The sequence below is a fragment of the Myotis nattereri genome (assembly GCF_964212035.1).
Source record: "Myotis nattereri genome assembly, chromosome: 7".
Taxonomy (NCBI): Eukaryota; Metazoa; Chordata; class Mammalia; order Chiroptera; family Vespertilionidae; genus Myotis; species Myotis nattereri.
In genome coordinates this window covers 33,955,455-33,968,554 of record NC_138082.1, presented here as the reverse complement: position 1 = coordinate 33,968,554, position 13,100 = coordinate 33,955,455, and the positions used below count along the sequence as shown (strand labels likewise).

General features: G+C 49.1%; 1 protein-coding gene across 1 annotated transcript in view; it reads left to right on the top strand.

Moving 5' to 3' along the window:
* The window catches only part of DRC11 (dynein regulatory complex subunit 11), a 114,730-nt gene extending 102,007 nt beyond the window's left edge, over positions 1-12,723 (top strand). Inside the window, exons 17-19 of the mRNA XM_081095716.1 lie at positions 1,095-1,272; positions 6,928-7,166; positions 12,092-12,723. Of these exons, the coding sequence (XP_080951842.1) occupies positions 1,095-1,272; positions 6,928-7,166; positions 12,092-12,223 (549 nt within the window). The 3' untranslated portion in view covers positions 12,224-12,723. The remainder of the gene's footprint in view (positions 1-1,094; positions 1,273-6,927; positions 7,167-12,091) is intronic.
* Positions 12,724-13,100: the final 377 nt, after the last annotated feature.

The window sequence follows — 13,100 nt, the reverse complement described above, 5'->3', positions numbered from 1 at the left end:
CCGGACTCGGAGAGACACTGGGCCGCCCGTGGGCCTGCCATGGAGCAGGGTTCTAGAGCCCAGCAGTGTATCGTCCCAAAGGCCCCACAAATCAAGCACAACTCTGCCCCCCTCACCCCCACCCCCGTACCAGCTCTGTCACCCCACCTGCTCTTCACTTTCCTCCTGAGAGTGGCATTTATCAAACGCCCACTCCCTTCCCTGGGTGCCTGGCCTTTCCTGCAGGCAGGGCTCTCTCTGCCCGGGGGTTGGGGCGGGGGGGGGGGGGTTGGGGGGAGGGGGGGTGGGGAGGCAGGGAGGGTGCGGACACACAGGACCAGACACAGGTGTGGTCTCTGCCGGGGTCCACAGGCCGCTGCAGGGAAGCCGTGCGTGGTCTTTAGCTCAGCATTCGTGTTGTAATTCCCTCCCTTGCCCCTGAACCAGCTGAGAGCAGAACTGGTCCAGACTGAGCCTGGGTGTCCCTGCGCAGACTGCTCACCCCGCGTCCTCCTCCTCCCTTCCCCCGGCCCTGGGCCTGGCCAGGTTCACTTAGAGCCGTGGTTCCGTGGCGACCTGGCCAAAGCTGACCCCTGGGGTGGAGGTCGTCCTCCCTGAGCCACGTCTTGCTTCTCTCCCTGGTTAGTGCTGAGCTGCCGCTAAAATCGCAGGTTCACACGGTTTCCGAACTGCCTCCGAGGCAGCAGCTTCACCCTCACGTAACCGGGCGTTTTCAGACGTGAGATCCAGGACCTCATCCCTCCTTTCCCTGCGGCCAGCAGAGGAAACCTCGGGGTCCCCTTCGGAACAGCTCAGGGGATGCGAAGCCCCGCAGGCAGACTGTCAATCCCAGCCAGCGCCCCTGCGCTGGGAACCCCACCGCCGTTTCCCGTTCTCAGGGCCGAGGTGCTGGAATGCCTTGCAGGTGCTTCCTTCCTACCCCTTCCAACTCCGCATGCCGGAGGCTGAGGACAGGAAGCGCCTGCTGTCAGGGCACCCAGGCCAGGCGGGGGCGGCCGTGCTTAGCGAGCTGGTGTCGCCCTGCCTAGGCTGCAGGGTCTTCCGGTTCCCTTTTCTCTGCCTGTGGCTCATTGTCTCCCCTCTCTTTTCCCCAGAACGAACCCAAACGCCTGAAAAAACATCTTCCCAAAATCCTGAAGCTCCTGAAACCCGACGACAGGGTTCTGATCGTGGGGACCACACGCCGCCCTTTCGATGCCGAAATTCAGTCTTTCTGCAGAGTCTACCAAAAAATCATCTTGGTTCCCAGACCAGACTATGCGTCCAGATACGGCAAGTACCCCGGCCGCCCCTGAGCAGTGGCCGAGGCTGGGCTGTCAGGTGCTGGGAGGGTGGCCCAGGCACCCAGTCATCGCCCGGTGATGTCCCTAGAGTGGCGTGCGCACCGATGTCAGCTGAGCTCGGTGCCACGAATGTAAATCGCTGGGTCACAAGGGCAAAACATGCATCTCTGCTCTGTTGTTAACACACTTCTTTTTACCCGAGAGCTAAGGACACTGGGCAGCGATCAGTTCGGGCCCTGAACGTGACAAAGCCCTCATGGGTGCAGATGTTTCTCATGAAGGGTAGACTGGGGTCACTCGTCTCGTGTTGTACCCACGGTGACGGTGTCTTTCTCGTATAAAACCATTTCTTGACACCGGGTCACTCCTGCTATTTTTTCAGTCTTGAAGAGTGAGTCTAGGAACATGTTGACTCACTTAAAATAAACACTAAATACAACAGAAGCTTACTTTTTCAATTTTTTTATTCTTGAAAAGATACATTCAAATTCCACTTCTTTTGAAACGTTTTTGATGGGAACAATAGGAGGAAGAGACCCTGAGGGCAGTGGGGCCGGACTGGAAAGAGCCAGGACGGGCTCAGACAGGGAACAGTGGGGTGACCTTGACACCTCAGTTGACTTTGAGACACCGTGTTCTCTGCAGAGCAGGGGAATGGTTATGTCTCAGGGCCGGGCCATTGTAGCCCTGGCCAGAGGTGGTTGGCAGAATGTCTAGCACCAAATCTGACCCCAGAAGAGCATGGGCTTGGTGATGGAGAGGGAGGAAGGCAGTCCGTGGGGTTGAGGAGGGGGGCTCTCTGCAGCTGTAAGTAACCTCCCCAGGGGCCGAAAACAACACGATCTGCTCTCGTCCTGAAGGCCCACAGGCTCAGCTGGGGAGTTCTCCCTGAGCTCCTCAGCACTTTGCTGTCAGATGTCAGGTGGGGCTCTGCTCATCGGGAGACTGGACAGGCTGGAACTCCGAGGTGGTTGGAGTTGACGGAGTTGATACTGGCCATCGCTGGCTCAGCTGTCAACTGGACAGCTGTCGCCCAGACAGCCTCTACCTATCCTCTGCGTGTGGCTTAGCACAGCACAGCCGCTGGTCGCAGGGGGAGCATCCTAAGAGCAGCATTTTGAGAGGTCCAGGCAGATGTGGAAGGATTCCTGTGGCCCGTATCGGAAGTCACACAGAGTCACTCTACCGCCTCGGACTGGTCAAGAGCCACTCTCAGGGCCAGCCCACATTCAAGGGCAGTAGGTACACAGGTGTGAATACCGCACATGTGGCTCATTGAGGGGTCACCTTCACCTCCCGCAGTGGCAGGTGGTGGTGGTGAATTCGGTGTCGAGATGGTGATGGGGGTGGCAGTGTGGTTGTAATGGAGATGATGGGGGTCACAGTGGCGGGAGAGGTAGAGGAGACGGTGGCCATGGTGACATGGTAGCGGTGTTTAGTATTCATGATAATTATAAAAATGACTAGGTCAGACTTAGTTTCTATTCATCCTTAGCCAGTCACAGTAGTACCATCAAAATAGAGGGGATATGGGGTCCTTTCTGGTTGGTCTTGAACTCCTGGTCAGCTAAAAGCACAACTCTCTCCTCCCCACCTATTACAAACTCCTAGCTTAGCCACCCCATTTGCAATGTGCGCTCATTTCTGTCTTGATAAGTTAAGGTCCTGGCTTCACAAATCCATGTTATACAAAAAGTACAGGAGGACTCAGGTCCCAGTTCTTCTCCATCCATCTGGTGACTTCTTTATCTTCTAGGACCTCCACTCAGTCCTTTGCATCCAACCAGCATCAAAGGAAAGGGAGAGAGACAGTATGGACGGCCTCAAAGGAGATTTTAGGGACCGGACCGGGAAGGCCAACTGCTCTTCCACCCATATTACATTGGCCAGAATGAGTCGCATGGCCCCACAAGGTTCAGGGGGGAGGGGTGTGCAGTCCAGCCAAGGAAGCGTCAGCACAGAAATGGGTGAGCACAGCCGTGTCAGCCCACTGACTCCGTGTGGAGGGCCCCATGCTCCTGGCCTAATCAGAGCTTTCCCACTCATTCCTCACCCCCTTGGTCAGGTGTCCTTTCTTGCACCTTTTCCTCCGCCTCCTCCTCCTCCTCTTCCTCTTCTCCTCTCTCTCTCTCTCTCTCTCTCTCTCTATATATATATATATATATATATATATATATATATATATATATATATATTAGTTATCTTAGTGGAATAAAATAGGGTGTTATCCTTCACTTTGGGTTGAATAGTTTCTATTGTTTGACAAAACCATGGGCTCTTTAAAAGTGGAGCTATTTGATGTACAAAAAAGACAATTGTGTTCTTTTAATAAAATGCCAGTCACCTCTAAGGACTAGATCTGCAGATTCCCTCCTGAGTCTCTTCAAGACAGCATAATGGGGGAGGGAGGAGAAAGCGTCCCGTACCTGTGGGCAGGTGTCCATCCTGCACACGGGAGTTGTCGTGGGCCCAGAGCTCTGTCCACTACAGCACACACTTCTCACGGATTTCCTTCTTGGGGGTGATTTGTTCAGGCCGCCATTTTTCGGGCATCACAAATGCTGCCCAACATTTCCTCCAGTGGCTGCGGAGTGTTCCTAGCCACCGCGGCTGGGACATCCATCTCACAGAAAGAATGTTCCTGTCTTTGCAGTGATCAAAAATGGTCTCTTCCAGCCCATAACGCACAGGCTGCAAATCCATAATGGGGGCCTTTGCTCAGCCATCCATCTCCCGGCCCAGAGCCGAAGGGGTAAGGAGCAGTCCCAGTCCCACCGTCACATCCTTGAGGCAGCATCAAGGAGTGACTAGGTGGAGCGCAGAAGGGCGGGTCAGCCCAAGGAAGCGCAGTCCTTAAGGTTTACCAGATCTAACTCAGTATCTACTTTCTTGCCCCAAATCAAGCTATTTCCTCCCAAATGTCTCTGCAGAGAAAACCCGCCCCAAGGTTGATTAATGCCTGTCTGGTCCCCAGAAATCCCTTTGGGCTTCCTTCTCTCTGCTTTCCTAATGCTGCTCCTCTTGCCTCTCTTCCCTGGGGTCTGTTTTGCTAATAGCCCAATTCATCACAGGCCCCCATCCTGGACCTGGTGTCTGCTCGGGTGAGTCCTGCCCACATCTGATTTTCCTGGACTTCTAGGCTGCAGCGGCCAGAAGCTCATCCGTAGTATATTACTTACCCCTCATCCTTCTGTGAAATCCCAAATAAACACGAACTTTAAGTTACTGTGTCATGGAGCGCCAGCCAGGGTGGAATCAGTTTGGATTCAGAAGCAGAAGAGGAGACCTGAAGCCCCAATGCCTGGTCCCTTCTAGTCCGGGGGGGGGGGGGGGGGTCCATTAGCTGGAGGACTAAGGTGCCTTTTGCATCTGGGAGAGGAAAGTAATACATCGCTCGGTCGTGAGGGCCCCTCTTCTGCCTTCAGCCCTCCCGCCCTCCGCTCCCTGGCCCCAGTCCCCACGGCCACGCTCATTGTCAGCCCTGGGCCTGTCCTGCTCTTGTGTTCTCCGTGGACTAAAGACTCAGCAGCCTGCTGGTGGCTCCCGCAGCCTCCATGCGCCCCCCAGGCTGTGACTCACCATCCTCGGCCGCCTCGCAGCCCCACAGCAGCTAGTTAAGGTCAAGAATGAGCCGGTGGCTTTGTCAAAGCAGCGAGGCTGTTCTTTCAAAGGCTGATACGTCCAGTTCATCTAACACGAAAAGGACGTCACTTGGTTGCCTTTCCCTTTCTCTAGGTCTGGGCTCTAAGTATAGAGATGGCTCTGGGCTAGAGGGCATTTCCCACGGTAACCATGATGCATCCCCAGAGCCCCGTACTGCACCTCCATTAGACACTGGTGAGCTTTGAAGTAACCAATCTTGAGGAATCTTGATCAAATTCTACACGAGTACCAAGAATCATACACTTAGATGGTCAATGGTGTGTTTACACGTACACGCCAGACCAGAGTCCGTGTAGGTCTTTGCTCCACGGTTCATGAATCTTTACTTGTAGACATTCCTCATGTCGGAAGGCGGATGGCAGGGTCTGTCGGAGCCTAATGGTTGGCAGGGGGAGTGCGGAGTATTTGCTGTTGGTGCCCTTGGCCAGTCCGCTCTGTGCTGCAGGTGGGCATTGGCCCATGGGTGCCCATGGCTGAAGTAGTTCTGGGTTCCCAGCCTGGAGTATCCACCGGTCCTCAGCTTTAGGGACTACCCCTGAGACTCACCCATAAAATGCGTTCCCTTCTCGGCGTCCAGTCAGCACTCCAAGCTGCTGCACTTTTTCAGATGCCATGAATTTGGGCAGGAGATAGACCAGATCCCTGGAACGGTGCTGTCTGTCTGTGGTGGTTTATTTTGACCATGGGCTGTGGCTTCTGGTGTCTCACCCACCAGCAGTCATATTCTGATAAGGGCACTTCCTACCTCTGCAATCTGTCTTTACACAAGTAGCTTGGAAATAGCTTTTAGTGTATTTTGCATGATTTCCTATAACTGACGTGTAATGAGCAGTAGGGAACTTTGGAACCGGAATGACTAATAATAATTATTATTATTATTATTATTATTATTATTACTAAAACAACACCGATGCAGCTACAGAAACAACATGCCCGCCCTGCGCGAGAACGGCAGTCTCCCAGGTGCTCGGCAGACATCCTGATTTCTCACGCAGCCTTCTCCCGCCATGTTCCAGGGAACCCCAAGGCAGGCTCCAGCTCACACACACCCAGCAGGCAGTAGGTCCGGGGAGTGAGATGTTGCTGTAGGGGCCAATTTGAGGTCCTTGGAGCCCTGGCTGCACTTCTTGCCCTGACTCTCCACCCTTGAAGCCTAACCTTCCACATTTTGGAGACATCGGCAGGCCCCGTGGCAGAGTGTCCCCTCCCAGCACCTCAGCTCACCACCGGGCCAAGGACCCCCGCCAAAGAGGACAGTGGAGTGAAGCGTTGGCATAACTCATGGCCCCAACGCCAGGCTCCAATGTGGTCACAGTGACATTGGCCATCATTCATTCCTTGGCAGTAGTTAGAACTTCGCGTTTCACTGAGCTTTTTCGAATCCACATGGTTGGATGACGTGGACACTTCATAGACCCAACGGTGCTCAGATCAGGTGGCAACGGTCGCCTTTGTAAAAAGTTTTAAATATTCCTCCAAGAAGGTCGAAATGCTTTAGAGATGTTTGAGCAGATCTTTCCGGCTCTGAGGCAGGTGGCCTTGCCGATGGCCTCCCATCTGCCTGCGGGTGCACCAGTTACCATGACCCTCATGCACACCCTGTCTTTCCAGAACGGGCATGGTTCTCTAAGTGTAGCGTTATCTCCACTGGAGTGTAGCATCCATTCTCTTACATTAAGTAAACCTCAAGAGTCACTTCAAAATTCATGTCCACGACACCCTGTGTCCTGAGATCTCTCGGTTGCCCCGGGTCCCACTCACCCAGAGAACAGCTGGGCTCCCGTCTGGTAGGTCAGTCAGGCTGCGTGTGTTCACAGTTGTTGGGGGCAGAGAATAAGGGTTGAGTTGCTCTATTTAATACAAGGTGTCTCACACCCACAGGAACCTGAGCCTATCCAGGCAACGCAGCTTTATGCAGAGAACCGGATTAATCCTGCCTTCTCTGTTCTCTCTGTCTTTCCCACCGTCTCTGAAACAACAGTTTTGTGGCAGCAGATCATTCAGCGCCATGGAGGAGTCATTACGAGTGCCTTGAACATAAGTTGCCTGGCGAAGGTCACCGATGGCTTCACCCAGGGACACATCGTCCGGGTGGTGAGAAGTGTGCTCACTGACCGGAGACTCCGGCAGCAGGAGCAGAAGCCGCTCATCGCCATGGAGTTCATGGGGGCTCTCAGCACCATGGACCCCATATACCAAGAGGAAGAAGACAGCTTTAAGGTAAATGGAGCCCATAAGGTCTCAGCAGCCAACCCACCCTGAATGGCAGGAATTTGAACTCTGCCATATGCAATGGAATTTGTGGGTCACAAAATCTTTCCATCCTTAGCAGTAAAACATGTGCCTTCCAAATTTTAAGAACATCATGGTCCGTGATCTTATAAATTAGCAGCCAGACTGCAGAATTGAGTAGCAGCATCAATACTATTGGGTTCATACACACACACACTTGCACACATGCACACATGTACACATATGCCTGCACACATGCACCTGCACACACGCCCTGTCTTGTTTCTCACTGGTTTTTACTTCATATTTCAGGCAATGGAACAAGTCTTGCATAGAGAAGACCATTCCCTCTATTACAAACAATGCTGTTTTTGTCCCATACTTGCCGTGGTCCACTTGAATTTTCAGGCACCAGCAATAGGAAATCACACCTATTGGGAGAACACACCAAAATTTAGTTTTCTAATGTTGGAATACATTCTGAGATGTTCAGACTTCCCTAGATCTGGAGGATACTTGGAGAACCAGCTCTTCCCAATCACAGAGGAGTCACAGAGGCGATGTCCCTCCTTATCCCAGCTCATTAGCAGCCTGCCCCCCGAAGCCAGGCAGCGGGCACTCCTCAGAGTGCTTTTCATCCAGAGGAATGCAGTGTCCTCTTTCTGGGCCTGCACATAGTTCTTGCCCGAGTGGGAAGACAAGGGAGGAAAATGATACCCATGCAGTGTTGCCCACCCCGATATCAGCCACACCACCGTTAGAAAGAGGATCTGAATTCTCCCTCACCGCAGGCTCTGGAGCTTGAGATTAGGAAAAGTCCCGCACACTGTAACCCCATCCCACCCACTCGAAAACTGTGTTTCCCTCCTGCTTTGCCACGAATGCCTCAAGGGAAGGTGGGAAATGGTCACAATGCCGATCCCCTGGAGGATGACCTGGCACGGCGCTTGGCAAACTCTTCCCATACAGGCCCCGACAGCAGCTACTTTAGGCTTTGGGAGCTATGCAGTCCCTGTCACAACTGTCCAATTTTGCATCATGGCGCAAAAGCATCCACCCACAGTAGGTAAATGATGGACATGGCCGGGTTCCAATAAAACTTTATTTGCAGAGACAGGCAGCAGGCCAGATCGGGCTCATGGGCCATAGTTTGCTGAACCACGTGCCAGCAAAAATGGAAAAAGATATTTCCACTCCAAGCTGAGTTTTTGCCAGGCATTTGCATTCCTATTCTTGTTAACTATTCAAGCCTCGCTGGTATTAATGATAAATATTTACCCTCTTCAAGGGATATATCATATTTTTCTCTGAAATTCCAAATTTTCTTTTCCTTTTTTCTAAAATACCATTTTCTTCCTTATTTGGAGGAGCCAAGTTTAGGGTGATAAAGTACCTATGCATTCTCTGAGCTGTGTTTTCCACTTTGCAAAATGATCCCTTGGTTCCTGGGGCCCAGTAACTACCATATAACTGATCATACAACTCAAGAGAAGTAAGTGCTACCATTTTATACCCTGGGATGAGAACACATAGGCTTTTCACATTCGTTCTCGGCATATTTGGTCACTTCATTGTTTAAGGAAACTATATCATTTTACCACCATCTTCCTCCCCCCCGCCCCAAATTCACTTCTGCTGCCCATTCATAGCTGCAGGGCTGGGCACAGTGCCTGCCCCATCTGCCTGTTCAACAAACTTGTTTAGGGGCAAGTTTCCTGAGCAGATAGATAGATGGAGTGGCCCTGTCACACTCTTGAATAATGTGACACTGTGGCTATAGCTGCTTGTAACCAGCCGGTCACTTCTGTCCTGAGAAACCTGACCTGTGCTCTGACAACGTGTCAGACTGAGGTCTCACGGAGCCTCCAAACGCGTTGTCCCTGCTCCGTAGACATGATGGAGGAAATACTGAGTGGTAGCAGTGTAATAATCAGAATACTGTTAGCTCATACATATTGACTACTTATGTGCCAGACACTCTATAACTCATTTAGCCCCCTATTTTACAAATGAGGAAACTGAGTGATGGAGATATGTGGGAGGCGGAATAGTGACCCCCCCCAAAGACATGTATATCCTAGTCCCTGAAGCATGTGAATATGTGAGTTTACCTGGGAAAGGGAGATTCAGGGAGCAGGTCAAATTAAGGTTGCTAAGTAGTGGACCCTACAATGGGAACGCTATCCTGGCTTGTCCCTGGGAGTCCACTGTGATCATCAGAAGTAAGAGGAAGGGATCAGGAGAAAGAACCAGAGAGAGAGCAACAGGAGAAAGACCTGGGTGCCCAGTGTCACCAGCTTGAGGACGGAGGGGGGCCCACAAGCCAAGAAAGCGGGTGGTCTCTGAAAACTGCAGAGGGGGAGGGAGCTGCCCTCCCCTGGACCCTTCAGGAGGAAGCACGGCCTGCAGACCCCTGATGTCAGCCCAGGGAGACCCATTTTGGACATCTGACCTGCAGAAATAGAAGATAATGTTCTGTTTTAAACCACAAAGTTTGTGGCACTTTGCTACAGAAGAAAAAAAAAAATAAGCAAGAGTCAAAGGGACTTTTGTTCCAGGTCACACAGCTAGAAAGGAGGAGACTGGAATTCAAACCTTATTCCAAAGCTAAAAGCCAATTCCATTACCCATATTCTCTACTGTGTCCCAATGAATCATCACCTAAGTACTTGGCCACCTCCCCTTACATGTTAGCCAAAGTTCAAAGAAGGATGAGAAGATCCCCAAGCGCCAGAAACGAAGAAAAGTCTCCAATGCAGGAGCAGTCAGAAGCCTGGTGTGCAGCAGAGAGAGAAACAAGGCACAGAACACAAATGAGACTGAGTCGTGGCAGATGAAGTAGCAGCCCTGCTGCGTCTGTGGCTGGCTCTCTGATCTCCCCATATCACCCAGGAGGACCCGCTTCCAGACGCCATCGCATCATTATAAATTCTGCATCTGGGTTGAGAGGCCTGGGTAGGAACAACTGCAATACTGCTGGGGCGGGGGGGGGGGGGGAGTAACGAGAGAGGAAGAGACCAAAGCAAACCCTCCTACCCAGAATGCATCTGAAAATCAAAATCCCAAACATTTTAGGAAATCTAATTCTAAGCATAATCTGAAAAAACTGAAATTTATAAATGCAGATGTTCAAGAAAATAAATGAAGGCATAACTTTCCATTAGAGGTATACACAAAGTTTTGAAACAAAGATGGAGAAATAGAATAAGAAGAGATCATTATGAAAACAATTGCAAAAAGAAAATGTAGAAATTAAAAATATAGTCACTAACATATATGGGGGAAATAAAAGAGGTATGAACTCTAGACTCGACATGGTCAAAAGCGAATTAGTGAACTGGGGCATGGTCCTGGGCACTGCCCAGAAGGCAGCACAGAGAAGCAAGAAGCTAACACCTATGAAATGTAATCAAGAGCCTTTAAAGGCATTACACCCAACTAAGAGAAGATTTTTGAAGAAAGCAAGAGAAGAAATAATTTGAGGAACAATAATTTTGAAGAAATACTCGCTGAGAATTTTTCTGAACTAACGGCATGAGTTTCAGATTAAAAATATACTCCAAGGGACCAGCAGAACAAATACAAATAAATCTACTCCTACATCCATTATTGGAAACCTGAGAACAAGACCACAGACCAGTCTTAAAAGATACCAGATTACCTACAAAGAAACAACATTTAGGAAATCAGACAGCTCTCTGACCACAATAGATGCCAGAAAACACTGAGGTCATTTCTGCAAAGGGCTGCGGAAAAACAACTGTCAACCTAAAATTATATCCAGCTCAGCTCCCATCCGAGAGACAGGAGAAAATAACATCTCAAGACATACAGAGACTGAGGTGGTTTCCCACTCACAGCTGCTTCAGAGAGCAGTCTGAACATAGTAAGTAAATTAAAGATGCTCATGACCTACAACCCCAGGAATCCTATTTCTATGTATGTGCCCTAGAGACGTTTTCTCATGTGTATAAGGAGATATGTAAAAGTTGTGAATTTCAACATCACTCATATTAATAAAAAATTGGAAATGACCTATATGTCAGCAACTAGAGCATTGATAAATAATGTATAGTATAGTCATTCAGTGAAATATTACTACTACAGCCCAGCCGGCGTGGCTCAGTGGTTGAGCATCAACCTATGAACCAGAAGGTCATGGTTTGATTCCCAGTCAGGGCACAGGCCCAGGTTACAGGCTCAATCCCCAGCCTGGGACTTGCAGGAGGCAACCAATTAATGATTCTCTCTCATCATTGATGTTTCTCTTCTCTTCTCTCTCTCTCTCTCTCTCTCTCTCTCTCTCTCTCTCTCTCTCGTCTCTCCCCTCTGAAATCAATAAAAATATATTTTTTAAAAAGAAAGAAATATTACTACTACAAAGTTTATAAACCAAATGTTCCTCAGGTTTCAAACAAAATGTGAAGGCTGAGGAAAATGCCATCACAGGCCCAAGTGCAGCTAATTCACTGCTTTGTTGATATTTTGGCTCCAATATTCCTGCCATGTTTTCAGTGATCTCCCTTAGAGTGTTCGTCTGATCTCCCATGGTGCAACACGGCCACCAGTCCAGCTTCTAGCAGCTTCTGTGCATCAGAGGGGCCATTCACAATCGCAAGAAAACCCACACCCCGGGATAGAGTAAGACCCGTGGGAGACAGGTGACTTCATCAGCAAGCGCTGTTGGTTAGATTCGGCCTGTGGTTCTCTGAATCCATTAACTCCTTGAGTAGAAGCCCCAAATCGTATAGAAATACCAGTGACAAAGAATTTGTATTAAACATACATTAAATGCCCAAAGTTTAATGGCAGCTTGCCCCTTCCATCTTAGCAAGATCTTCTCTGTTTTTTTAAGAGTATTCCAGTGCATTCGTGTCATTTTGACATTTTCCTAAATATTTGTTTTGTTTCAGAACTGGTATGCCAAAACCCCTATGGGTAAAAAGCGTGCCTTGGCAATGATGGGAGGGAACACAGGAACTGCAAAGGATAAAGGACAAAAGAAGGGGAAAAAAGAGAAAAAGGAGAAAAAGAAGAAAAAGTAATGCCTTTCTGAGGAGCCATCCTTGAGTCTCTCTCGGGGATGATGGTGGCCCCGACTCTCCAGTCTGAAGAAGACCCACGCTGATGTCGCAAGCTCCTCAGCCTCTGACTCGCTTGGCTAGACCTTTGCTGGGCTGTACACCAGGCTAGCTGTCCGTGGCAACTGTTTCTAGAGCTTGTAATTGTTCCTTAGTCCATGTGAAGTTTGTACATAACCAAAACTCAGTCTTCACACTCCATGACGTTTTCAAGTTGGATACTTCATCTCATCAGTACTAGTTGCCAAATTTAAAATTTGATAGTTAGGAAATACTCTAATTTGACAACTAGTAAGTAACTAGAATCTATTATGAGAACACTAGCTTTTTATTAATCCATATATAATGTATATTCTCTTGCACATATTTTAATAAATTAATTCTTTGCTCTATTAATAGACCTTTTATAATGGAATAAAATTCTATTGTCCTTTAACTGACTCAGTAATTTGGTTGCTTGAGCTAAAAACAAACAAAAAGAAAACAAAACTTTAAATTTAACTGTGTCAATCTTCTGACTTTGAAGATGGGGAAACTAAGACCCAGAATCATACAGAAATAGAATAAGAAGAGATAAGTATGAAAAATATCATAGAAAGCTTAGAAGTTAAAAATATAGTAATTTATATAAAATGAAAAAAATAAAAGAGGTGTGAACTCTAACTAGACATGGTCAAAGAGCAAATTAGTGAACTGGAAGACGGTCCTGGGGGAATTAGCCCAGAAGACAGCACAGAAAAATAAAAAGATAAAATCTATAACCTACAGTTAAGAATCTTTAAAGACAATGACACCCAACTAACAGAATTCCTAGAAGAAATATCAGAGAAACAATAATTTG